General features: G+C 48.4%; 1 protein-coding gene across 1 annotated transcript in view; it reads right to left on the bottom strand.

Annotated features, from left to right (window-relative positions):
- LOC147708779 (uncharacterized) overlaps positions 1-27,784 on the bottom strand; it is a 566,421-nt gene that overhangs the window by 340,276 nt on the left and 198,361 nt on the right. The window contains exon 4 of the mRNA XM_086927407.1: positions 18,293-18,412. Coding sequence (XP_086783533.1) covers positions 18,293-18,412 — 120 coding nt within the window. The remainder of the gene's footprint in view (positions 1-18,292; positions 18,413-27,784) is intronic.

The following is a 27,784-nucleotide window of genomic DNA, read 5'->3' on the forward strand; positions in this document are numbered from 1 at the left end:
CGCGGAGGGCTTCAGCCCTGTGCCCGTTAATGTTGACCCACTGGCTGTACTTCTGCGTGTCGGCGGGTAGGGGTGCCCGCGGAATCAGGTCTCTTTCCCCTAGGCAGACCAGGGACATGGCGGCGGGTTCCCACTCGGGCTGGTCCGGCTCATACTCTTCAGGGTCTTCTTGTGTTTGCTCTTCTCCCAGAGCGGCGGCAGCGACCTGGCGGGGCATAGGGCTCTGGTTTTTCGGGCAGTTGGGATCATTGGTATAGTGGCCGGGCCGCTGGCATCGGTGGCAGGTAACGTTGGCGCGGAAACCTGGGAGGCTCCCTCGGCCGGTCGGGGGCGGGGTGTTGCTGGCAGGGGCCACCGGGACGGTATCTCTTCCCCGACCCTGGCCTCCCCCTCGGGGGCGATGGAACCCTTGGGCCGCTCTGTTCTGTTCGCTGGGCCCGGTTCGGGAAACTCGGGTGCTCTCCCACCGGTCAGCCTCTGCGGCGAGTTGCCGGGGTTCAGTCAGTTTACTATCAAGGAGGTGCTGCCGGAGCTCGACGAAGCAGTTATTAGAGAGGTGCTCCCAGACGATAAGGTCAAAGAGTTGTTCGTAAGAGGTCACCTTGCTGCCCTTGATCCACCCTTCGAAGGCTCGGCTAAAGTAGTTCACGTACTCCACCCAAGTCGTACCCGGGATCCGTTTGCAGTCGCGGAACCTCTGGCGGTACATCTCGGGGGTGAGTCCGTATCGATTGAGGAGAGCGGCTTTCATGTGGTCGTAGGACGTCATCTGATGGTCCGGGAGTTGCAGCAGGGCGTCTCGCCCTTCGTTGACAAACCTCCCCCATAACCCGGCTCCCCAGTCGCTCCGGGGAATCCGGTGGGAGGTCATGGCCACCTCGTAGGCTTTGAACCATTGCTGGATATCATCCTTCCGGTAATATTCTCTGACGACATCCTTGGGGATGTGGACCTTGGGGTCCGTAGGGACAGGGGGCTCGGGGGCCCTGGGACCCCGAAGTCTTTGTTATGCCTCCGAATCTCCAGTTCCTTCAAGTTGCGCTCATGCTCGTAGGCTAGCTTCTTCTCTTCTAACTCTCTCTGCCTTTGTTTCTCTTCTCGCTCCTCTCGGAGCCGTAAGTGTTCCAAAGTTATTTTTTGTTCCGCCAATTTGAGTTCTCCATCCAAGCGAAGTCGAGCCAGCTCCAATTCGTGGAGCCTGCTTTTCTCTCATTCTCGGGCCTCCTCTGGTGAGAGACCCGATCTTCTTTCTTCTGTCGGCGCGGGGCTGGTTTCGGGTGTCTCTTGGCTTTGATTTTGGGGTACGGTCGTACCCGTCTCTGCCCAGGATTCTAGGACGTGTTTGAAGTCCTCTTTTGTGCTCAGTCCTGTGGTAGCAATGCCTAGTTCTATGCAGAATTGTTTTAATTTTCTGTGGCTGTATTCTTCTAGTTTTTCCATCTGGAATTTTTCCGTCGTTCCGCTCTCTTTTGTTGTCATGGTGGTCGTGTGTCGTGGGGTGAGTCACTCTCTGTACGATTATGCGTTGGCTCTGATCGCGCCGCTGGCCACCAATGTTAGACGGGGACCCGAAGGGTCAGCTGAGCACAGGGGGAGAGGCCTCCGGTGAGGACCGTCTCCAGCAATCGTACAGACTAGTAACTTCCCCCCCCACAGATGGACACCACACCAGGATGAGTTCAACACACTTTATATACGAATCTTGAAGCAAGGTGATACGGTACAGTGGGGTCAGGACATGAGGGTCCTCTCAATTCTAGTCTCTATGAGGGAAAGGGGTAGCGGGACAGTCTTAGTACCGGTCCGGTACTGGTGCGGCAAGAGGGAAGCTCACAATCCTCGAGCTTGGGGATCCGTAGAGGTGGGCCGCGGCAGCGCCAGCAGGCCAGGTCGAATGTTCACAGCGAGGAGGGCCGCGGCAGCGCCAGCAGGCTAGATCGATGGGTTACAGCAAGAAGGGCCGCGGCAGCGCCAGCAGGCTAAGTCGATGGTTCACAGCAAAGGGCCGCGGCAGCGCCAGCAGGCTAGGTCGATGGTTCACAGCAAAGGGCCGCGGCAGCGCCAGCAGGCTACGTCGATGGTTCACAGGAAAGGGCCGCGGCAGCGCCAGCAGGCTAAGTCGATGGTTCACAGGAAAGGGCCGCGGCAGCGCCAGCAGGCCTTCAAGGATGAGTTCCTCACAGTGTCTCTCGACTCCAAGATACAACTGCCTTCCTGCTCTGGAGTTGCCCTAGTTATAGGTCTGGCGCCCTTTGATGTCCGGACCCTCACACTTGGAGGTCGGGAGGTCCGGGATGAGGGAGTCCAGACACCCAGCAGGGGGTGGAGCAAGGGCCCGGGGAGGCCGGGGGCGATCGACACCTGGCGGAGGGGAGCCATTGACACTCCTTCTCCCATTGACCCGCCAAGTGGTCTCTTCACCCGCTGGGTGGATGGTGGTGCCCTTAATGTCGGGGCCTGGCCAGGCCCAGGGTTGGGGTCGAGCCGAGGCCACGGGGCCTTGTCAGGTAGGGTCCAAAGATGGCGGCTGGGCCGGGGCAGTGGTGCTGATGGGGGGCCCGGGCCAGCCGGTACTGGGGTGTTCGGGGCTGGAGCTCGGTTGTGGACGGGTCGTGGGTTGCCCCATCGGGTTGCCGGGATTGTTCTTGTCGGGGATACAGGGAGAGCAGGGGTTCGGTCCTCGCCATGCGGGGAGGGAGCGGGCCTTCCACGAGGCCTGTCCAACAGACACTCAACTGATGCTATTAGATACCTTGGCTGTCTTCGCGGTTGCTATCAACAGGAAGTTGGGTACATTAAACACGCTTCTACAAAATAAGTACGACCATTCGCAAGGTGCAAATTTTAGCTGTGGATGTGGTCCAATTTTTGTTAAATTGGCCTCACTCCCAGCAATGCTGAATGACTTGTGCACCCAAAATAAAAATTCCACACAGGGCCCAGATTAAGAATCTCTTGAGGGTCTCACGGAAAATGAAACATGTGATCCGATAAAGATAGTACCGATTAAAGCTAACAACAAGCATTTACAATGCAATGGTCTCTGCATTCTTAAAGTTAGAGCTATTGGCATTGCTCATGACATTATTTTTATTTATGTTTTTTTTTAAAACATAAATAAATGGCATTGTCATTTACAATGCCAATAGCAGGGCAGGAGAGCAAGCAGAACGAACGAGGGGGCAGGACAGCAAGCACAAGCAACAAGTGGGCAGGACAGCAAGCACAAGTAACGAGGGGGGAGCAGGAGAGCAAGCAAAAGCAACGAGGTGGGCAGTAGAGCAAGCACAAGCAACGAGGGGGGGCCGGACAGCAAGCACAAGCAACGAGGGGGCAGGAGAGCAAGCACAAGCAACAAGGGGGCAAGACAGCAAGCACAAGCAACGAGGGGGCAGGACAGCAAGCACAAGCAACGAGGGGGATGGGGGCAGGAGAGCAAGCATAACCAGCGAGGGGGGGCAGGAGAGCAAGCACAACCAACGAGGGGGCAGGAGAGCAAGCACAAGCAACAAGGGGGGGGGCAGGAGAGCAAGCACAACCAGCGAGGGGGGGGGCAGGAGAGCAAGCACAAGCAATGAGGTGGCAGGGGAGCAAGCACAAGCAACGATGGGGCAGGGGAGCAAGCACAAGCAATGAGGGGGCAGGACAGAAAGCACAAGCAACGAGGGGGCAGGACAGCAAGCACAAGCAACGAGGGGGCAGGAGAGCAAGCACAAGCAACGAGGGGGCAGGACAGCAAGCACAAGCAAAGAGGGGGCAGGAGAGCAAGCACAAGCAACGAGGGGGGGCAGGACAGCAAGCACGAGCAACGAGGGGGGGCAGGGCAGCAAGCACAAGCAACGAGGGGGGCAGGACAGCAAGCAAAAGCAACGAGGGGGGCAGGACAGCAAGCAAAAGCAACGAGGGGGGCAGGAGAGCAAGCACAAGCAACGAGGGGGGCAGGACTGCAAGCACGACCAACAAGGGGGGGCAGGACAGCAAGCACAAGCAACAAGGGGGGCAAGAGAGCAAGCACGAGCAACGAGGGGGGCAGGACAACAAGCACAAGCAACGTGGGGGCAAGACAGAAAGCACAAGCAACAAGGGGGGCAGGACAGCAAGCGCGAGTAACGAGGGGGGACAGCATGCACAAGCAACGAGGGGGGCATGACAGCAAGCACAAGCAACGAGGGGAGGCAGGACAGCAAGCACAAGCAACGAGGGGGGCAGGAGAGCAAGCACGAGCAACGAGGGGGCAGGACAGCAAGCACAAGCAACAAGGGGGCAAGACAGCAAGCACAAGCAACGAGGGGGGCAGGACAGCAAGCACGAGTAATGAGGGGGGCAGGACAGCAAGCACGAGCATTGAGGGGGCAGCACGAGCATTGAGGGGGCAGGACAGCAAGCACAAGCAACGAGGAGGAAGGACAGCAAGCACAAGCAACGAGGGGGCAAGACAGCAAGCACAAGCAAGGGGGTGGCGGGGAGAAAGCAGAAGCAACTAGGGGGGGGGCAGGACAGCAATCACAAGCAACGAGGGGGGCAGGACAGCAAGCAGAAGCAACAAGGGGGGCAGGCGAGCAAGCACAAGCAATTGGGGGGGGGACAGCAAGCACAAGCAACGAGGGGGCAGGACAGCAAGCACAAGCAACGAGGGGGGGCAGGACAGCAAGCAAGAGCAACGGGGCAGGGGAGCAAGCACAAGCAACGAGGGGGCAGGACAGGGGGGCAGGAGAGCAAGCACGAGCAACGAGGTGGCAGGACAGCAAGCACAAGCAACGATGGGGCAAGACAGCAAGCACAAGCAAGGGGGGCGGGGAGAAAGCACAAGCAACTAGGGGGTGCAGGACAGCAAGCACGAGCAACGGGGGCAGGGGAGCAAGAACAAGCAACGAGGGGGCAGGACAGGGGGGGCAGGAGAGCAAGCACGAGCAACGAGGTGGCAGGACAGCAAGCACAAGAAACGAGGGGGGCAGGACAGCAAGCACGAGCATCGGGGGCAGAGGAGCAAGCACAAACAACGAGGGGGCAGAACAGCAAGCACAAGCACTGAGGGGGGAGGACAGCAAGCACGAGCAATGAGGGGGGGGGCAGGACAGCAAGCACAAGCAGCGAGGGGGGCAGGACAGCAAGCACAAGCAACGAGGGGGGCGGGACAGCAAGCACAAGCAACAAGGGGGGGCAGGAGAGCAAGCGAGAGCAACGAGGGGGCAGGACAGCAAGCACAAGCAATGTGGGGGGCAGGCCAGCAAGCACGAGCAACGGGGGGGGCAGGACAGCAAGCACAAGCAACAAGGGGGGGCAGGACAGCAAGCACAAGCAATGAGGTGGGGGCAGGTCAGCAAGCACAAGCAACGAGGGGGGCAGGACAGCTAGCACAAGCAACGAGGGGGGGCAGGAGATCAAGCACGAGCAACGAGGGGGCAAGACAGCAAGCACAAGCAACGAGGGGGGAAGGGACAGCAAGCACAAGCAACAAGGGGGGCAGGACAGCGAGCACAAGTAACGAGGGGTGGTAGGACAGCAAGCACAAGCAACGAGGGGGCAGGACAGCAAGCACAAGCAGAGGGGGGCAGGACAGCAAGCACAAGCAACGAGGGGGCAGGACAGCAAGCACAAGCAACTAGGGGGGGCAGGACAGCAAGCACGAGCAACGAGGGGGGCAGGACAGCAAGCACGAGCAACGAGGGGGGCAGGACAGTAGCACAAGCAACAAGGGGGCAAGACAGCAAGCACAAGCAACGGGGTGCAGGGGAGCAGGCACAGGCAACGAGGGGGGAGGACAGCAAGCACAAGCACCGGGGGCAGGGGAGCAAGCACAAGCAACGAGGCGGCTGGACAGAAAGCACAAGCAACGAGGGGGGGCAGGACAGCAAGCACGAGCAAAGGGGGCAGGGGAGCAAGCACAAGCAACGAGAGGGGCAGGACAGCAAGCACAAGCAGCGAGGGGGGCAGGACAGCAAGCACAAGCAACGGGGGGCAGGACAGCAAGCACGAGCAACGAGGGGGCAGGACAGCAAGCACAAGCAACGAGGGGCAAGACAGTAAGCACAAGCAAAGGGGGGGCAGGGGAGCAAGCACAAGCAACGAGGGGGGGCAGGATAGCAAGCATAAGCAAGGAGGAGGGCGGGGGAGCAAGCACAAGCAACAAGGGGGGGCAGGACAGCAAGCACAAGCAACGAGGGGGCAGGACAGCAAGCACAAGCAACGAGGGGGGCAGGACAGCAAGCAAGAGCAACGGGGGCAGGGGAGCAAGCACAAGCAACAAGGGGGCAGGACAGGGGGGGCAGGAGAGCAAGCACAAGCAACGAGGGGGCAGGACAGCAAGCACAAGCAACGAGGGGGGCAGGACAGCAAACTCTGGCAACGAGGGGGGGCAGGACAGGAAGCACGAGCAATGAGGGGGGCAGGACAGAAAGCACAAGCAACCAGGGGGGGCAGGACAGCAAGCACAAGCAACGAGGGGGGCAGGACAGCAAGCACAAGCAACGAGGGGGGCAGGACAGCAAGCACGATCAACGAGGGGGGCAGGAGAGCAAGCACGAGCAACGAGAGGTCAGGACAGCAAGCTCAAGCAACAAGGGGGCAGGACAGCAAACTCTGGCAACGAGGGGGGGCAGGACAGGAAGCACGAGCAATGAGGGGGGCAGGACAGCAAGCACAAGCAACCAGGGGGGGCAGGACAGCAAGCACAAGCAACGAGGGGGGCAGGACAGCAAGCACAAGCAACGAGGGGGGCAGGACAGCAAGCACGAGCAACGAGGGGGGCAGGAGAGCAAGCACGAGCAACGAGAGGGCAGGACAGCAAGCTCAAGCAACGAGGGGGGGCAGGACAGCGAGCACGAGCAACGAGGGGGGCAGGACAGCAAACACAAGCAACAAGGGGGGGCAGGACAGCAAGCACAAGAAACGAGGGGGGGGCAGGACAGCAAGCACAAGCAACGAGGGGGGCAGGAGAGCAAGCACGAGCAACGAGGGGGCAGGACAGCAAGCAAAAGCAACAAGGGGGCAAGACAGCAAGCACAAGCAACGAGGGGGGGCAGGACAGCAAGCACGAGCAACGAGCTGGCAGGACAGCAAGCACAAGCAACAAGGGGGGCAGGAGAGCAAGCACAAGCAACGAGGGGGGGCAGGGGAGCAAGCACAAGCAACGAGGGGTCAGGACAGCAAGCACAAGCATCGAGGGGGGGCAGTACAGCAAGCACGAGCAACGGGGGCAGGGGAGCAAGCACAAGCAACGAGGGTGGGGCAGGACAGCAAGCACAAGCAACGAGGGGGGCAGGACAGCAAGCACTAGCAACGAGGGGGGCAGGGGAGCAAGCACAAGCAATGAGGGGGCAGGACAGCAAGCACAAGCAACGAGGGGAGCAGGACAGCAAGCACGAGAAACGGGGGGGCGGGGGAGCAAGCACAAGCAACGAGGGGGGGCAGGACAGCAAGCACGAGCAACGAGGGGGGCAGGACAGCAAACACAAGCAACAAGGGGGGCAGGACAGCAAGCACAAGAAACGAGGGGGGGGCAGGACAGCAAGCACAAGCAACGAGGGGGGCAGGAGAGCAAGCACGAGCAACGAGGGGGCAGGACAGCAAGCAAAAGCAACAAGGGGGCAAGACAGCAAGCACAAGCAACGAGGGGGGGCAGGACAGCAAGCACGAGCAACGAGCTGGCAGGACAGCAAGCACAAGCAACAAGGGGGGCAGGAGAGCAAGCACAAGCAACGAGGGGGGGCAGGGGAGCAAGCACAAGCAACGAGGGGTCAGGACAGCAAGCACAAGCATCGAGGGGGGGCAGTACAGCAAGCACGAGCAACGGGGGCAGGGGAGCAAGCACAAGCAACGAGGGTGGGGCAGGACAGCAAGCACAAGCAACGAGGGGGGCAGGACAGCAAGCACTAGCAACGAGGGGGGCAGGGGAGCAAGCACAAGCAATGAGGGGGCAGGACAGCAAGCACAAGCAACGAGGGGAGCAGGACAGCAAGCACGAGAAACGGGGGGGCGGGGGAGCAAGCACAAGCAACGAGGGGGCAGGACAGGAAGCACAAGCAACGAGGGGGGGAGTACAGCAAGCACGAGCACCGAGGGGGGGGCAGGACAGCAAGCACGAGCAACAAGGGGGGGCAGGACAGCAAGCACGAACAACGAGGGGGGGCAGGACAGTAAGCACTCACAGGAGGACTCAGCAGCTTCTCGACTTCTTGCGGCGGCGGTCGGGCAGGAATGGTGTCCAAAAAGCGCCGACATTTTCGCATTCGGGGGCATGGTTTTTGCTGTTGAGTGACGGATGACCTCACGGCGAGAAAACTTCAAAAAACGCGCCCCCGAATCCGAAAAAGACGGGCTTGAACGGAGTGACGCCCCTCTCCTCCAATGGCTGGCCTCCGTTTAGGAAGCCAGCCAATGGAGAAGAGGGGCGGGTTCAAGCCCCCATACAAAAAAACATTAAATCTCGGAGCGAGACTGCGCAAGCGCAGCCTTCGGTCCGAGACCTTAAAAGGGATGCCTCAGGACAACGGAAGCCCAGGCTCATACGAATAAAGAACTTGAGGCCAGAGAAATTAAAACATCAGATAGCCAAATGCCTGAAGCCTCACTGGAGGATAATGCAGATAAACAAATGACCGCAAAACAAAGGCGAGCAAAAAATGGAAAGGCCGAAATCAAAAAAACAAATCTAAACCATGAAGGATTCAACCGTTTTTTTGGGACGTCATCGCCATCAGTACAAAGCAAATTTAAGTCCGGAAATGATGTAAGCTTAGCAGGGACTCCTGAATGAATTATAGTAACTGCTAAAACAATTAAGCAGTCTGTCAACAGAGTGAAGGGAGCAATTGAGAAAACACAAGTCTTTGGGAATACTATGAATGATGAAGTAGAAGCCTCGCATCAGGGAGGGACTAGCTTGACTACCCGACCAACTAAAAAAGGAAAAACACAATCTGAGATTGAGCAGAACCAATCACAAAAGAGCGACACTATGATCTGTTCTATCCTCAATAAAACAACAATTGTGAGCGCACTCCGGTAACAAGGTCTGAGAATGAACGACCAAAGTATGCTGCCTAAAATGCCAGTAAAAACAACAAGGAGTAATCTTAAAGAGATAACTGACAGTGAACCGGCTATTACACAAGTGACTTCATCCATACATAGAAGGACGAAACAGAGAGATGAAACACATGCACCTGTAAAAGAATTGGGAACCATGCTAGATGCCCCCTGGCACGGAGAGGATGGTCAAATGCTTAACATAAGAGGTCAACAAACAACTAGTCAAAAAGAGAGAGATGAAGTAGAGTTTTCCACAAATCAGGCAACACTGTTAGTAATAAAAGGATACGAATCCACTCAAATGAGCCAAACCTATTAAAAGACCAGGAGCCCAGAAGATTTAAGAAGTGTAACAAACACAATATGGTCAGTCCGGATTATATCTCTAAAGGCAGGCATGACATACTGAATAGAGACGATATCTTACGGCTGCTATCTCACATTCCCTCCCTGGAAGATGTGACAACTGCGGCTCTGGCTTCAATTGAATTCACAGCCGTTGACGGATCAAGCGGCGAAAAAACTAAAGCAACATGGACAACATCATTAATTGCACACAAGATACTTGCAGAGACTCAAACATGCAAAAACTGGGGGATAACAATAACTCCTTATATAAAACCAACATATCCGGAACTATTAATTCCAGCAGCAACAGTGGGAGTGCAGGTTTTTGTAAACAGCCACGGAATATCTGTACTTAGAGGAGCAGTGGGATAAGTGGAGTAAGAGATATACAACATCTTAGCATTATTAGAAGTACCCAAGTTGGTGCATCATCTCCAACAGGACTAAGTGATCTAAGATGGACCGCCAGAACAATAAACAACCATGAAAATTGACAAACAGGCTCACATTTAAGACCATGTGAGCAGAATCACTTAAGAATATGCTCATGGAATGTTAATGGCCTGGCCTCCAAAATGTTTGATCCAGACTTTATTAGCTATATAAGATTGTTCGATATCTTGGCACTGGAAGAAACTTGACAAGCAGACCTTCACGTTTTTTTACTGGTGCAACAAGGATGGCTAAATATACTCATCTTCAAGGTGGTCTAGTAACCTATGTTTCAGCCACAAATGCCCATGTGGTCAAAGAAGTTGGACCAACTTCCTCTGGGTCAATGGCAGTAAACGTTTTCATCTTGCATCTAGAAACAGGCACGGGGGAAGAAATCTCACCTTGATCAATACCTATGTCCATCCAAAAAGAAAACCAAAGGCAGCAAAAGAATTATGTAAGTTCTTGGAGGAGTGCATACGGGAAACACCATCAACAGATCTTATGGTCACCGGGGACTTCAATCTTATGGGAATCTCGACAGATAACAAGAACCTAATTCAAAATTCAGCCAGTGATATACCACTCCAAGTTTAGTTGCAAATATCCAAGCCGACCAAACTAGACAAGCAGATATTAGATGACCTCGAACTCTTCAATATTAGAGCACTAAATGGAAGATTTACTGGAGACAACCCCACAGCCACTACATTTCATTCGACTAGAATCAATACGACACTGGATTATTCCTTTATTTCATCATCCTTATTTCAACAAATGGTTTCATTTCGGATAGGGGAAAAAGCCGACAGCGACCACTGCCCCCAAGAAATTGCTCATAATATCATCAAACCTAAATTTGAGCTATCCTCGACATCTAAAGAGTCAGTTTATACAATCAACTATAAAAGCATTAAGTACTCAGCAGCAACCGATGGAATCATACCAGAAATGGCTAAGCATCTTTTCCTCGCTAGAACTGGCTCTAGCACAGTTGAGAAATGGGAGCATTTTATTACAACAATGGCAGCTTCCTCTACAAGACCTAAGCCACAAGTGCGACTGGGCCCCAGCAGCATGAAACACTTTACACAAGAGCATAAACAGAAGATCAGGTGCATAATCAATCAATCTATCATACGATAAGACAACTGCGGCATAATCCTATGGATATAGTAAAACAGGATCTTTTATGGAAATCGAAGGCATAGCTGAAAACAATAAAATGGGAAGCCAACAGATCTGTGGAAGAAACATGTGGGCAAAACTGAAAGTGGACACCAAACAGAGTGATGGTGCAAGATTTTGGAAAACCATAAACCACTTCATAAAACCTATGCACAAAGGTGTTTCCTCTAATATGACAGAAGAAGTATGGGCAAGTCACCTTAGAAATCATTTTAATCAGGATAGAGATTTTTATTTGGCGACAGAAACTGACAATGTGATATGAAATTCTGTCAACAATAAATCACTGACACTGCATAGGAGCAGGAAGGTCTTACACCAACCACAAATGAAGGAGTGACAAGTTTACAAAAAACTATTAGGCTCCAAATTAAAAAGGGAAGAAAAGAGGGGGTGCCAGGTCTGAACGGAATTCCGCCCATCCTTTATAAACAAGAGGCAAATTAATGGGTGGCAGCGCTCGAGCCACTATTTTTGGAAATAAAACATTTTAATAGATTGCCCAGCTCTTGGAAGGGCTCCCATTTTTAAATCTGGAGACAAGTCTCTTCCTCAAAATTATCGCCTAGTTGCCCTTATGGATAACGAGGCAAAATATTTTGCAGGTACACTTTTGGAAGAACTGCAGGCCTGGGCCACAGAGAAATCCCTAATTCCGGTTAACCAGACCGGCTTTGCTAAATTGGTAGGGACAGCCACCAACATCTTAACTATGGGCATGTTAATAGATAAGGCTTAAAACAACTACAACGCCAATTCACTTTTGTTATACAGATTATATGCTGCATTAGACCATATAAACCGGAACATCTTATGGTCCAAATTGACGAGAGGGGGATACCAAGGCCACTGTTAGACCTGCTGATCAACCTGCACATGGATAAGTGGATCCAGATACATTTGGGAGACGCTTCACTCCTGTCAAGACGTATAGCAACCAACAAGGGTCTAAAACAGCTGTGTTTTACCTCCCACACTATTCAACTTGTTTTTAGGGGACCTCATCCCAATCCTTAACAGCTGTAACTCCCATGCACCAAAATTAGGAGGGCTATCATTACAGTGTCTTCTCTATGCGGACGATATAGTCCTAATCAGCCATACAAAAGTAGGGCTACAACATCTTGTGAATACAACCCAGGGATATTACGATGCAAACGAACTGACAATAAACCTGGAGGAAACACAGACAATGACAATTAGTAAGAAAAGGAAAAAGAAATACACCTGGTTTTGGGATAATACTCGCATTGAGGACACGTCAGTATAGAAATATCTAGGAGTAAAAATCGAGTGGCCAGTTTACTGTTCAGAAAACCAGCATTAGAGGTAAAGGCATTGCATCAGCAATCGCTTTAAAAGCATTAAACAGTAAACTCACTGGCCCGTCTCTCCTGCCTCTGACACTAGTTAAACGAGTCAAACTGCTGCCAACAATAACTTACGGAGTGAAGTACAGAGAGGCAGAGATGTCAAGATTTTGGACAATACAGTCACAGCTGTGTATAGGATTTTTTTTAGCCTGACCAAACAAACCTCACCTGCTCAAATTAGGCTAGAGTTTGGAGTCCAGAAACAGCTCCTGGCAAGAAAGGGGGCGTACATAACTGCTTGGGGCAAAATGCGAAAAACCAAACAAGGTACCTTAATTTATTATCTATGGATGGAATTAGAGCAACACCCATCATCACCAGCCGCTAGGTATCTTAAAAGGAGCCTGGCGAATCTTGGTTTATATCAGCTCTGGGATACCCCCACAAGTCATATAACGCTTAAAAAACTGGACAGGAAACAATTAAACATCTCTCATGGGTGGAAGACAAGCCATCCCTCGTGAAAAGGTCACACAGCTGGATGATCCTGAACTCGTATTCCACACAGGCACCACAGAGCTACCTCGATTTAGGCTATTCAAAAACAACTAAAATGACATTTTTAAAGTATAGGTTGGGCCTGTTACCCTGTATCTGGCACCTCCCACACTGGTTATAGGACAGGGCGGGTTCCCTCTGTCGCTTATGTGGTATGGTGCCTGAGGACATGCCACATTTGTTGTGTTCCTGTGAAAAACTGGTGGAAGAACGAAAGCATCTGCTAAAATTCCATTTTAACCAACGAGGAATACACTCACGAAGACAGGCAGTTTTTGCCTGCTTCGCACCCCATGATCTCCAGTTTAACTGTAGTCTTGTAAAGTTTATGAAGGCAGTGGAAAAGAAAATGCCAAGATTTGATTCTTAATTGTCTTTAGATAATATCACAATACAATTTATATCTATTTCTAATTATGGTCGTCTAAAAAATTGAGATTTTATGATTTTAAATTGAAAGGAAAAATTGTGAGTGGGGATATACTGTTCTTTTGCATTTAGATATAATTTTAATGTTTGTAGTGATATACCTTCTTTGCATGTAGACACAAGCATTAATGTTTGTATTGCAAAGGTTTTAATTAACTATGGCAATAAAAAATTATTATTATTATCAATATTATGGAGCCATGTACAAACGCTATTTAGCGAGTCACAATTTATTTGCAACTCGCTAAATAGCGTTTGCGACTCACAATTAGAAATGGGCGTTTCATGGGCGTCTCTTCTTAATTGCGACTCTGAGCCCTTTGTATGAATGTTTTTCGACCGCAATTGCCTACTTCAAGTAGGTGGTAATTCAGTCGCAAATGGGAAAGAAAATGTGTGCGAAAATATTTTTAAGGGCAGGCAATGGTTCCAAGGACCACTCCCTGCCCTTAAAAAATGAAACGAAAATGTTTAAATTTTTTTTTAAATGCATCCCATTTTCCTTTAAGGAAAACGGGTTGCATTTTAAAAAAGAAGCTGCTTTATTTAATAGCAGTCCAGACATGGGGGTCTGCTGAGCCCAGTAGGCCATGGGAGGGCCAGCCATTCTCAATGGGGTCGCAAAATGCGAGTGCCTCATGAATATTGATGAGCCTCGCATTTTGTGACCCCATTGGGAATCATTAACAGTGTCTCTGACACTGTTATACGTTTGGAATTGCGACTTGCTATTTTTCGAAATTTGCGAGTCGCAATCCCAAGCGGTCGTACATGTGGTCCTTGGTATAGTATAAGATGCAATTTGGATTTACCCTAGCATTCCTCAACAGAATCGGCTATGGGGATGTGACAGTGCAATACAAAATCACCTGCCAAGCTTTTCAGGTGTTCTCACATACCAAAGTTAGGCCTGATGAGTGCATCTAGTGGTTGTTGTTAGTAGGAACCGTGTGGCAACAACCGCCCTCCTGGAGTTCGGGCCTTTGCATATTCACATATACTGCACCATGGCAGCATAGGTGTTATTACCATATTCCTGTGTACGCCGTGCCAGCCTACTGTTGTATTGTTTTTGCCACCTAGTTTCCAGTGTCTGCAACTGTCTATCGAAAGATGGCCAAAAAGCCAATGTGCAAATTAGCAGACATTATAAAAATATTTTCTGAAATCTCTTTACAAAGATCTTGCTGAGGAACAAGAAAGACTCCGGAAATGTAATGAGAACAGCAAACGCGATACCAGTGAGAAGGCGAAAAACACCTGCTGGACTCTTATCAGGCTGTGCAGTGTAAATTTGGAGCTGAAATGCATGTTGTTTCTGCCCTTCGGAAATAACACAGACACGCTACAAAGCAAAGGCGTGGACTGTCTTCACAGCAACTATCTGTGTTTAGGGCAATTCAAATGTTCATTTATATTTTTTTCCTGTCAAGGTGATAAACATACAATTTCCCCACAACACTTCAACGTCAGGCATATCGTTTGTATCTGGCCACAACTTCAGCTTGTGTCTGGCGCTAGGCTCTTTCTCTTTATTTTTTAAATAATCTTTTGATTGAATTTTTAGTTGAGTCGATACAAAGAGACAAAGAACACATGAAATGCCTGTTTCCACAGCACCTACTCACAATCAATCCCATTTATCCTGATATATTATCCATCCAGGCCACATATCCCTCCAGGGGGGGCCTTAAAGAACAGGAAGTCGCTATTGGCCCTAGCTCGCTTTAATGTCATTCCTCATTCTTCTCGAGCTTCAGCCCGCACCGCTGCCTCTTTACCACTCTTTCCATTCTTCCCTCTCATAAGGACTCTTGCTGTCTCACACAATACCCCATTTTGCTTTTTTTACCAGTTCTGCATTCACCCTTCCTTGCCTAATATCCTATGCCAACTTCTTCTTTTGAGGTGTCTCCTTTTAAGATACATCAGTATACTCCTTCCTTTGCTTATTCTGAATTTGCGTTTCAAGTGCTGGCGTCAAGATTTGTAAACCCCTCATTTTTAGGTCTCGCCTAGGCAGCGTGCAAACGCTGCTAAGAAGATGACCTCTTGAATCACTCAGTACTTTCTGTGAAATTCGTGCATGTACTGCACTGTTTCCAATAAGCACTCAGGCATGTATGGCTTTTACCTTGCGTAAGCGAGCAGCTGGGCCATTTGTTGTGGTTACGCCTCCTGAGAATGTTTTCTGTAAACAGCACTGGTTTCTAATAGCTTTAACTTTCGTGCTCGTGCTTAGTGCAGAACAGACCCTGGGGCAATGTTAGCCCCGGGTTAGGAGGCCCCCTCCCGTTGTCCGTAATCTCCATCCTCGCCCCCCCTCCTATTGTCCATGTTCTTCATGCTCCCACCCCCTCTCCTTGTTTATTATTATTACTTGTATGTTCAGAGTATCAAATGAAATATCTATTTTCTGCTTACCGCTGGAGGCCGAAGGGTGGCGATATTGCACTGTGTGAGAGTGTACAATGGTGCGGTCTGTGGAGACGGATTAGCTTGTCGAGGAAATCGAGTTTGGCTCCCGAAAGCCCAATAATGCTTAATTGCTTAGAGGGATGGGAAAGGGTAAGTCACACGGGCTTGCTGAACCTGTAAAGTGACAAACCTGTGCTTCTGAAAAACTGACGGTGACTACCACCTGTTGGGGCAGTGCCTCTGAAAGGCCGCTAGGGGTTGGACTCTGCAAGTCACTTGTCAAGCCAGTGTCGCCTCTGTCTGCCTAGCAGGACTGAGGGGTATGGAAAACGGAGGATTTGTGAGCCACGCTGCAGGCTGGCTGGCATGTAAGATCAGTACTTAGTAATTTACAGACTGTCAGAGACAGTGAGTGATGTGCCATGCCGTTTGAGCTCAGTCCTGCTTTGTGCTCTTCGGCTGGGGCAGAGTCAGCCAAAATACAGGGCGACCCTTCATGCCACTGACGATAACATGGGTTACTGTTAAACAACTTTATAATACTCATTAAGTTGCCCTGCGAAAGAGAAAGGATGAGGCTGTCGCCTGACGCCCCAATATCAGACCTGTACTGGCTATTCATACTGCTATGTTACAGGGGTGTTGACACGCCGAGGTATCGAGGGTGTTATTTTCTGTATTTATGCGTCATGTTCTTGGTAGGGCAAGGGGGGCTCGGAGTAAGGTTCCCAGTGTTGTTTGCCGCCTGAGTTGTTTTCTATTTGGACTTATCTCCAACCCCTCTTAGACCCGCCCACCAATTTTCAACCCATAGGATTTTCGTGGCGTGAGTCACCTGAGGCCTCTCCCAAGGCCCCCCTCTACAGGATCCCTGGCACAGCAGTCTGTCAGAGACAAAAGATAACAGCCTCTGCTCTGTGGCTCTGTGAGGTCCGCGCAAGTGGGCGTGCCATCCTGGCAAAGTGCAAGTGTGAAACAAGCAATGGCAAATCGATAGGACTTGCCTTGCCAAGCTGGTGCAATGGTTAGATTTTGTAAAATGTTTTGTTGCAAGCATATGCTACAAAAATAATAAGAATGAAAGGATTTGTTGTGCCTGAAAGTTGTAGCTATATGCTTCCAATAAAAATTAAAAACAAGCATTGGCATAGCCAATAGGTCTTGCGGTCTCGCCTTTGGGACCTTATAATTATTTAGTTATGCAGCACAATTTCCTTGGTGCAACAACATCAACTGTTGCATGGCTAAACACTTATAAGGTCCCAAAGTAGTAGTAGTAGTAGATATGTATTGAGCACATATTTCACCCTTAGGTCTCATAGCGCTTTGCCAACACATGGAACTAGAGGGGGAAACAGAGATTAAAATAACCATGTTTTGAGATCTTTTCGAAATTTTTAATGGTTCATTTCCTGGTGAAGCTGCATCGGCAATGAGTTCCATAGCTCAGGGGCAATTTTGGAAAAAGACCTATCCCCATTTTTTACAGTGCGGACCTTGGGTATCTTCAAGAGGTGCTTGTTGGATGAGTGAAGGGAGCGCCCTGTCTGATATTTGACCAGTTTCTTTGCTAGATAGACAGGCCCCTGGTTGTTCAAGGTTTTATGAGCCAGGCAACATAGTTTAAAGGAGACCCACTTTTTTATTGGTAACCAGTGGAGGGTCCTAAGGCTAGGAGCTGATGGAGATCGGGAAGGCAGATTCAGGACCAGTCTGGACGCTGTGTTTTGCAACACTTGCAGTTTTGACAGGAGTTTTTCATTTATGGATGCAAACAACGCATTGCCATAATCCAATCGGTTGATCATTAGGCCCTTTACAAGGGGTAACCGAGGGCAGAGGGGAATCCATTTGAAGATTTTTCTCAGGGAGCGCATTAATCCGTAAATAGTATGGATCAAACGTTCCAAATGCGAGACCTATTGGCTATGCCAATGCTTGTTTTTATTACCATTCCCCCGATATTTTATTGACTTGCCTTATATATAAACTATTGTCGTTTTAATATTGCTCACTTGATTTTGTAACTTTGTCCCTTTTCTAGGTCTAGGTTTTGAGAGAGCAAGTTTAACATAGACCTATTGTTTACAATACACAAAGACTGGGCTTTGAGTGAGTCCCACTGGCTTTCTTCGACCCGACTCTTTTAGCAGTTGGGTTTAGACTTTTTTAATCAAGTTTTGGCGCAGCCTAACGTATTCTTCGGTCACCTTTTACCAAATGCTAATGACTGTTTTAGGGCATCCTAACATTATGCGTTAACACTGCATATTTTAATAAGTAAAATCCGTGGATATTGGATTTGTAAATGCTTATTCTTGTGTATTTATTTATTTATGTTTTATTATAGCGCTGGCTAGACCCGGAGGTATCACAGCGCTTTACATGAGGAAACATCGTGTTACAAGATACAAAAGTTTCACAATAGTTACCGAAAGAATATAAAGTGTACATACCTCGGGCGGCGGTCGTGCTTTATAAAACGGCATGAATAAAATAAAACACGTTTGCAGCAGTATGATGCAAGTAATTAAACGCGCGTTAATAGTGTAGGGCAGAATAAGGCCACTCACCTGAAGAGGCCAGGGTCATGACGCACGCGCAGGAGTTGCACTGCACAGCAGCGTCGCCCGACTCCAGCAGATCAAGCATTGGCTCCAGCAAACCGGCATCGACGACCACTTCTTTCTTTACTGTTCATGGACAAGAAAAACATGCGAAATTAAAAATCCAGGATCAAAACAAAAAAACTTTTTTAACTGGTCATTTTAGTCTTCTTTTATCAGCCGGGCTGCAAAAAAGGAGGGCAGCCCGCCGTTAGGAAACGTACAATGTTAACTATCACAAACGTCTTTGAAACTCGAAGACAATCTTGAGAAACAAAAGGTCAGTGATGTGTCATCGTTCTTGCAGGGTAGGAAAGTGTGGCATTACTGCAGAAGAGAGGCTCCGGGCAGAGACATTTTCAAGTAACACTGCGAACAGATTGGTTCGATTGAACGTTCCAGATGACACGATTTTTTCAAATGCTACTGCTACACTTAGTTAGACAACTTCTCACCGTCAGTGCTAGCGTGCCTGCATTGCAGGGAAAGATTGTTTATGTGCAGGAAGGTGTCCCTTCCTCCACATAAACAATCACAAATGGCCTTTTGTAACTTCTATGTGTGCTGCAGAAGGCAGCACACATAGAAGTTGCATGAATCATATTTTTTTTCAAGATTGTTTATGTGCAGGAAGGGTCACCTTCCTGCACATAAACAATCAATGGCGTTTTGCTGTTTCTATGTGTGCTGCACAATGCAGCACACATAAAAACAGCAAAAACAAGGAGAAATAAAGCATTTCTCGTCGTTTCACCAAGGTAAGACCAGGGTTTATTTAATCTTAATTTTGGAGCTGCCCCATATTTACGCCACCCTTGTTAATATGGAGCAGTGTCATAATCAATGGCTGTTGCAGTGGAACACCCACTGCAACACACATTGCCCTCCCCTTTCACGCTAAGTGCAGCATGAAAGGGAGCCTTATTTACAAGACAGCATTAAGCCACATTAAGTGGTTTAATGCTGACTTGTAAATAAGGCAAAGCCCATATCGCCACCACAACATCACTAAAAGTTAAGTTCTGCTGGAGATAGGGCCTTGTAAATATGCCCCTCAGTGTTTTCTTTGCAAAATGATGGCTTCCCAAAGGGATGCTTTACAAATGCTGCCCAACAGATCCACATAGTGAAAGGCTACCGATGCTGCCGAGGCACTCACACCATGGTTCCCCGTAGGGAGAGGTATCCCATGGACCATGCAGCAGTCCAGAGTCTGCTCACTGATCTTTAGAGTTTCATAAGTTTGTTTGCATGTGTTAGGACCATGGCATATAACAAAAAATTATTTTAACATAACAAGAATTGTAAAAACTAATAGACCGGGAAGCACTTTACTGCTGACTAATAGATTGCTGCAGAACAGGTCTTGGAGGATAAGGCCACATGATAAGCCATGATTACAGAGACCTCTATAGTCAGAAGAACGCAAGACACCTTTGAGCCGAGCGCTATACCATTGAAATCACACACTATCTCTCAGAACAATGATTCAAGCTTAGACCTCCATAGTGCAGAAGTGTAAGCAACCCTTGCTCTTGCCTCTAAATGACTTGAACAACTGAGTAGGACTGGTGCCATGACAGCAAGATAACTGTAGTGGAGAACTGATGACAAGTACCAATCCCTCATTGGCGCAAGAGTTAGACACGCTTGTTCACCTTAAATGTAACATTTTCTTGACCGCAGTCAGGGACCCAGATGGACACTTTTAAGTTCCATAAAACATTCCTAAGACTGGACCTCATCTGCGGCCTCTGCGAAGACAAAAGGTTAGAATACCCTCTTCTATCAAAGATATGCACTCTCTTCAAAGATTGATTATTCTGCAGCGCGAGCGAGCGAACGCTATTGCCTAGTGTGTCAAGACCCCTGGGGAATTACTTTTTAAATATTAAAATTGTTATTGTTACTGTTTTGGGGGCTATGACGTGTTTTTTTTTTTAAATCGCCACTTAGTTTTTTTACTGCTACAATTTTTTTAAATAGTGCACCTATTGCTCATCGCTGATATTTTCGCCATACGCTCCCTCGATGCGCCGGTGTACTCGTCTGTAAGAGCGAGTCACCGTTGTTGCCAGTCATCTTCCTACTTAATGGAGGAGGTGCAAGCGCGGAGCGCGCGCGCCAAAGGCAAGCCCGTCTTCGCCCGTTCGCGCCCGTCCACGCCCCGGTAGCGCACAGCGCCAGCCACGCTGCTTTAAACGGCCTGCGTTTGATATACTCTAGAGAGGAGCTAGTTATGTTGAATAACCAGAGCGATAGGACTTGCAGCACTGAAGTAGATGATTTGATGGGTAAGAATTCACCTAAGATCTCTACTGATGGGACTATTAGCTGTGGGCTGATTAATGCTAGATCTCTGACAAAACACTATATGGAGATCTGCATCTTGTTGGAGGACTATGATCTTGATGTCCTCTTCTTAACAGAGACCTGGACACGTGTGAACAGAGAAGTGGAGCTTGGCCTTGTCTGTCCTCCAGGCTATAAAATCTGCCATAAGCCAAGAAAGGATGGCAGGTGAAGAGGAGTAGGATTTATATATAAGGATTCTCTTCTTTGTGCGTAGAGGACATACCGGGGATTGAATCATTGGGGTTTACACTTAAAGGCACCAATGGTGTTTTATGTACAGGTCTGCTTTGCTATAGACCCCCAGGGGGCGTTACTTTTGCTCATCAATACCTGATTGACATGATATATAGCTTAGCACACTCACACTCTAAACTATTGATCCTCGAAGATTTTAATCTCTGGGAGAATGGTATTCTTGACACTCCCTTGAAAGAGCTTTGTCAAGCCTGTGCGAGTGTCAATCTCCATCAATTGGTATTATATGCTACTCACCAGAAGGGACATGTGCTTGACCTTGTCTTTGCAGATGCAAGGGAAACATTTGTTCAAGACATACTTCCTCAATGTTGGACTGACCACTCCTTGGTCCTCTTTTCACTGAAGATAGTCAATTGGGGTCAATTAGTTGGCAGTTCTTCAGCTGCTCGAGTTAGTAGAGAGAGGTCTAGATTACTCAGGTCAGCGCACCTCCCCCAGCTTGTCAACGAAAAGTTTGCTATGCATGACTCGGTGGAGGAGAACTACCTGAATCTGTGTGATCAGATTCGCAACTCGATTGACCAGTTTGCTCCACTGAGGAAAGTTAAAAACGGTAAAAAGCCATCCGCCCCACTTTTTTATTGGTAACCGGTGGAGGGTCCTAAGGCTAGGAGCTGATGGAGATCGGGAAGGCAGATTCAGGACCAGTCTGGACGCTGTGTTTTGCAACACTTGCAGTTTTGACAGGAGTCTTTCATTTATGGATGCAAACAACGCATTGCCATAATCCAATCGGTTGATCATTAGGCCCTTTACAAGGGGTAACCGAGGGCAGAGGGGAATCCATTTGAAGATTTTTCTCAGGGAGCGCATTAATCCGTAACTAGTATTGATCAAACGTTCCAAATGCGAGACCTTTTGGCTTGCCAATTCTTGTTTTTATTACCATTCCCCCGATATTTTTTTGTCTTGCCTTATACATAAACTATTGTCGTTTTAATAATGCTCACTTGATTTTGTAACTTTGTCCCTTTTCTAGGTCTAGGTTTTGAGAGAGCAAGTTTAACATAGACCTATTGTTTACAATACACAAAGACTGGGCTTTGGGTGAGTCCCACTGGGTTTCTTCGATCCGACTCTTTTAGCAGTTGGGTTTAGACTTTTTCAATCAAGTTTTGGCGCAGCCTAACGTATTCTTCGGTCACCTTTTACCAAATGCTAATGACTGTTTTAGGGCATCCTAACATTATGCGTTAACACTGCATATTTTAATAAGTAAAATCTGTGGATATTGGCTTTGTAAATGCTTATTCTTGTGTATTTATTTATTTATGTTTTATTATAGCGCTGGCTAGACCCGGAGGTATCACAGCGCTTTACGTGAGGAAACATCGTGTTACAAGATACAAAAGTTTCACAATAGTTACGGAAAGAATATAAAGTGTACATACCTCGGGCGGCAGTCGTGCTTTATAAAATGGCATGAATAAAATAAAACATGTTTGCAGCAGTATGATGCAAGTAATTAAACGCGCGTTAATAGTGTAGGGCAGAATAAGGCCACTCACCTGAAGAGGCCAGGGTCATGACGCACGCACAGGAGTTGCACTGCACAGCAGCGTCGCCCGACTCCAGCAGATCAAGCATTGGCTCCAGCAGATGGGTAAGAATTCACCTAAGATCTCTACTGATGGGACTATTAGCTGTGGGCGGATTAATGCTAGATCTCTGACAAAACACTATAGGGAGATCTTCATCTTGTTGGAGGACTATGATCTTGATGTCCTCTTCTTAACGGAGACCTGGACACGTGTGGACAGAGAAGTGGAGCTTGGCCTTGTCTGTCCTCCAGGCTATAAAAATCTGCCATAAGCCAAGAAAGGATGGCAGGTGAGGAGGAGTAGGATTTATATATAAGGATTCTCTTCTTTGTGCGTAGAGGACATACCGGGGATTGAATCATTGGGGTTTACACTTAAAGGCACCAATGGTGTTTTATGTACAGGTCTGCTTTGCTATAGACCCCCAGGGGGCGTTACTTTTCCTCATCAATCCCTGATTGACATGATATATAGCTTAGCACACTCACACTCTAAACTATTGATCCTCGGAGATTTTAATCTCTGGGAGAATGGTATTCTTGACACTCTTTTGAAAGAGCTTTGTCAAGCCTGTGCGAGTGTCAATCTCCATCAATTGGTATTATATGCTACTCACCGGAAGGGACATGTGCTTGACCTTGTCTTTGCAGATGCAAGCGAAACATTTGTTCAAGACATACTTCCTCAATGTTGGACTGACCACTCCGTGGTCCTCTTTTCACTGAAGATAGTCAATCGGGGTCAATTAGTTGGCAGTTCTTCAGCTGCTCGAGTTAGTAGAGAGAGGTCTAGATTACTCAGGTCAGCGCACCTCCCCCAGCTTGTCAACGAAAAGTTTGCTATGCATGACTCGGTGGAGGAGAACTACCTGAATCTGTGTGATCAGATTCGCAACTCGATTGACCAGTTTGCTCCACTGAGGAAAGTTAAAAACAGTAAAAAGCCATCCGCCCCATGGTATAATGAGGAGCTGAGACTGCTGAAGACCAGCTGTAAACAGGATGAAAGGAAGTGGAGGAAGAACTATTTTGAGGCAGATAAGGTAGCCTTTAAAAATATGCTCCATTCCTATAAAGTACTAATAGGCAAAACCAAGGCTAAATACCTTGAGGAGATAATTTTTCTTGCCCCAAATAAATCTCAAACCCTTTTTAATCTAGTTAGAGGCTTATCCAACCTGGACTGTGCTAAATCCATTATCCCGACTTCACAAGAACTGTGTGATAACCTGGCAATTTTTTTCAAGGATAAAATCAGTAACATTTTAATGGAATTGAAACCCACAGGTGAAGAGGGTGGGCACATACAGATTGATAATGTGACTGTATCAAGCAGCGATATAATTAATACAGAACACATGTCATTTTTGGGTCATTTCCCGATGCCCTTATACGAGGACCTTCTTGTAATTGCTGCATGGGTTTCCTCTGGTTCCCCTAGGGACCGCTTCCTCACAAGTTCTGGAAGTTGTTTGGAGGCGAACATTTCCCGCTTTTATACCAGATTTGTTGCCAATCTTTAGTTACAGCTGTAGTCCCAGACTACTGGAAAATGGCAGTGGTTTCCCCTTTACTAAAGACGTCATCATTGTATCCACACAATCCAGCTAACTACTTGGGTGGAAGGGTGAGCAGGATACAGTTGTAGCAAAAGGTCAGCCTAGTCAGGGGTAGGTCAATGTTTGCTAGTAGGAGCATGGGGCTCCTGTATGCTGCTTCACCAGAGTGGGAGGAGAACCTTGATGTTGTGGTGTGAGAGTGTGGGTGTAGTGCATGAGGCCTGTGGCAACATAACAGATAGGCCGAGGTGAGCTAGGGATATGTTTGGCTGTTGACTGGGAGATGGGTTCTGTGTAGCGTGGAGTGGGGTTTGCAGTCTGCTCAGATCAGATGAAGGATGGATGGTTTGGCCATAAGTAGTGGCTCAGATGGCTCTCTCTCTCTCCAATTTTCATTCTGAGAGACGGCAGTGGTGGTGGTCATCTAAGTATTTGTGGACAAACTCCTCCAGTCCTGGAAGATATCTTGTGCAGGAGACCATGGGAAAGGGGCAGGAAAAGAATGTCAGGCACATACAGTGGGAGATAAGGAAGAGGGGGTTGCAGGTGCATGGGGCAGGAAGAGGTGGTGTGAGTGAAGGGCTCATTGGGTTCTAGGAGTTAGGGATTAAAAGACACAAACAACAGAAATAATTGCAGGCACAGGAAGCAATGGAGGGTGCAGGGTGGGTAGATATTATTGAGGTTTGCTTGGCCACTGATGTTGTGTTCTTTTTTTGTACACCTGAATAACCACTACGCCTTGTGATAAATACAGGTAAATCATGTCCTCTAGCATGAATGTCATATATCTCCTCTGCGGACTGGTTTGTACGAGCAGAGGAGAGGGTACGTTTCCAGGCTGCTCATGGCACGCTGAGATTTGGTTTGAAGGTTAAGGTAGTATTGGCTTGTGTTGCATACCAGGAACAGGCCCTGTCCTGCACTTACTGAGGTTACCAGCCGGTAATAGGTTTGTGACCTGTCCCACAGAAAGGGGCACAGTAGGTTATGACATCAGTCTCTGCTCCACGGTCGGTTTTAGTATTACACATTTAACTATCAAGAGGTGTGCTGTCAATAGGCAACACTAAGACCATGAAACTTGGCTGATACATTTTGTTGAGTGCTTTTGTGAGACATCTCATTAGTTGAAGTTTGCCAGCTTCCGGCTCCTATGTGTCTACCTCTCCTCTCAGAGCTACTATCCTTTTTCCATCTTCTTCATGCTACTCTCCCAGTGCCCCATTCCCTTACTTAATGGCCTCAGCCCCTCTCCAATTGATTATGTCTGTCAGCTTCTTATCCTTTCTCGATAGATTTATCCTCTCCTGGGGCACTCGCTGCTCTAGTCCAAATGCATGTGCCTCTTCCTTTGTCCTCCAAACTTTCCCAAAAGGCTCTCAGCCACTCCCCTTTGTCAGTGGTGTTTGTGATATCCAGGAGTCAAGCCGAGAGAGGGGATATGATCAGGCTACATTACTGGTAATGCTACTCTGAATCAGGAGAAGGTGAGAAAACTAACGCCTGCTTCCCCGGTTGATCTGAGAGACATGCAACATTCTCCAGGGCAAAAGGTGGGCACGGATTACCCGGACATGAATATCAGGACCTGTCTCCAGCCTGGAGTTAGTTATGAGGAACAGTGGATGGGGAGCAGCCTTAATGTCCTAGAAGATCGTTTGGTAGGTACTAGGAGAGAGAGGTCAGTGAGGCGGTGAAGTAATGGGAGGGAAAGTGAAAAAGTGTGATTGTGATAAGGAGAGATAGAGTGTGAAGTGTGTGAATGTTAGCGAGAGGGTGTGGCTGAGTCACAATGAGTGAAAGCAGGGAGTATGAGTGAGCAGAATAGGTGTGAACGAGAGGAGGTTGTTTCAGGGGAGTGTGAGTATTCTAAGGCCTAGTTCTGTTGGCTCCTGGATTGAAGAATGGACACAGAAGCTAAGTGCCTACACTTGAGGCATATAAAAGCTACAATGCAGAAACAGTTCCCTTTTGGCACTCCTGCTCCTCAGCCATGTCTTACGTATCCGATCTACTTGTCCCACATTTCATTAATGTATTGAGGTTCATCAGATACCTGCAGTTTGAACTGTGTATCCGTACTGCTGGAGGGTAACGGTGGAGGTCTCCGCTGCCTCTCCTTGGGCTTTTTCTTCCATAAAACAACCCAGCTTCGATAAAAGCTTGGTATGCTGAGTACCTGTGTCATACCAACAGTACTACTTAAACAAACCTGTGTCTTTCCTAACACATGATTATTCTTACCGACTACTTCAGCTTTCACGGGAAGGTAGTGTAATCTTAAAACCACGACAAAACTACAAAGTTAAGCTCTGTATGCCTGTCATGCTTACTTTCCTTCTCTTCTACAGAACTGATTATTCACGTTTCACATTATCATTTAATCACAGATGCCACCCCACAAATCACCAGTCCATTTGCCATGAACAACTGAATAACCCATTGCACTAATAAATAGACTCCTAACCTCCCTGGTTTTTCATGAGAGGTGGCTTAGACTAAGAGAAGGAGAAGAATATCGAAATATGCAAACAAGAGAACTTTCAAAAGGACACTGAACCTAACCAAAACAGTTCAAAAGGGAAGAGAGAACTAGAAGTGGACTTTTAGGAAACAAGGATGGAACATGAGAATAGGCTAGCATAATAACGGGGAATACAGATAAATACCTGTTCCAAACCCAGAAAGGAGTTGAGTACCCTAACTGAGCTAGATAACAAACCTAATCCAGCTAACCTCACATCAAAGACATTGCCAGCAAAATTACCCATCAACAGATAGGAAAGGCAATGACCAGGATTTGCTACAATTCCACAAGAGACTTATATAATGTAAAGAGCTATAAGAAATGCAACCCCGCTGCAATACTTCCCGTTGAGACAACTCAACACATGTTTGTTCTACATGGGTTTAGATGATAGTGACACAAGGCTAGTCTCCTTTCTCCAGATGACATCATTTGAATTCAAAGCCCTATACGCATTCCATTCCGTGTTTACTTTCTGGAAAAGGACATGTCCACAGCATTTGCTCCCAAAGGCGTACCTACAACCACAGACTATATCTGCACCATTGCACAAAGAGAACACGTGTTTGGGGAGCCGTCTTACATTACATTATACTTGTAGGTAGGTTTATGAAGCCTTACTCACTAATGACAAACATCGGCTAAATAGGATCTAGACAATCATCTGAATTCTAGGCCTGTATGATTGAATAGCGTTATACAAAGCACGATCTAGGGAATAACCTACATGCTTGATCTTTAAAAGAAGTTAGAACCAAGCAGGTGAACCTGCCTGTTCTTGTAATGGTATCTAGTAGAGAGCTTCTTAGCTACCTGTGGGATGATGACTTTGTCCCAAGCCAAAGATGACCATAGACTATTTTCAGGAGCCAAGCAGCCAATTGCAAAGGCAGGCACCAGAGAACAAGACTTTGTTGTTATGAGTGGCTATTCCACTAAACAAGAACTCGAAAATTGCTCCTTCATTGTAGCTCTTGTCGTTAGAAAGGTGAAAGGGCCAAAAGATTCCACCAGAATCATCTGACACCTAGGGCCCATTAGCAACAATCATGGTACAACCACAGGAGTTTAGCACCAATAAACTGAAGAAAGCCTCTTACTAGACTATAAGGGAGAGGATGTAGCCTTACGGCTAGAGCCGTCAACCTCGATGCTGGGAAACCGGGTTCGAGTCTCGGCAATGACGCTCAACATCCATTGATTCTGGGCAAATCACT

Source organism: Lissotriton vulgaris, chromosome 6 (assembly GCF_964263255.1).
Source record: "Lissotriton vulgaris chromosome 6, aLisVul1.2, whole genome shotgun sequence".
NCBI classification, from domain to species: Eukaryota; Metazoa; Chordata; class Amphibia; order Caudata; family Salamandridae; genus Lissotriton; species Lissotriton vulgaris.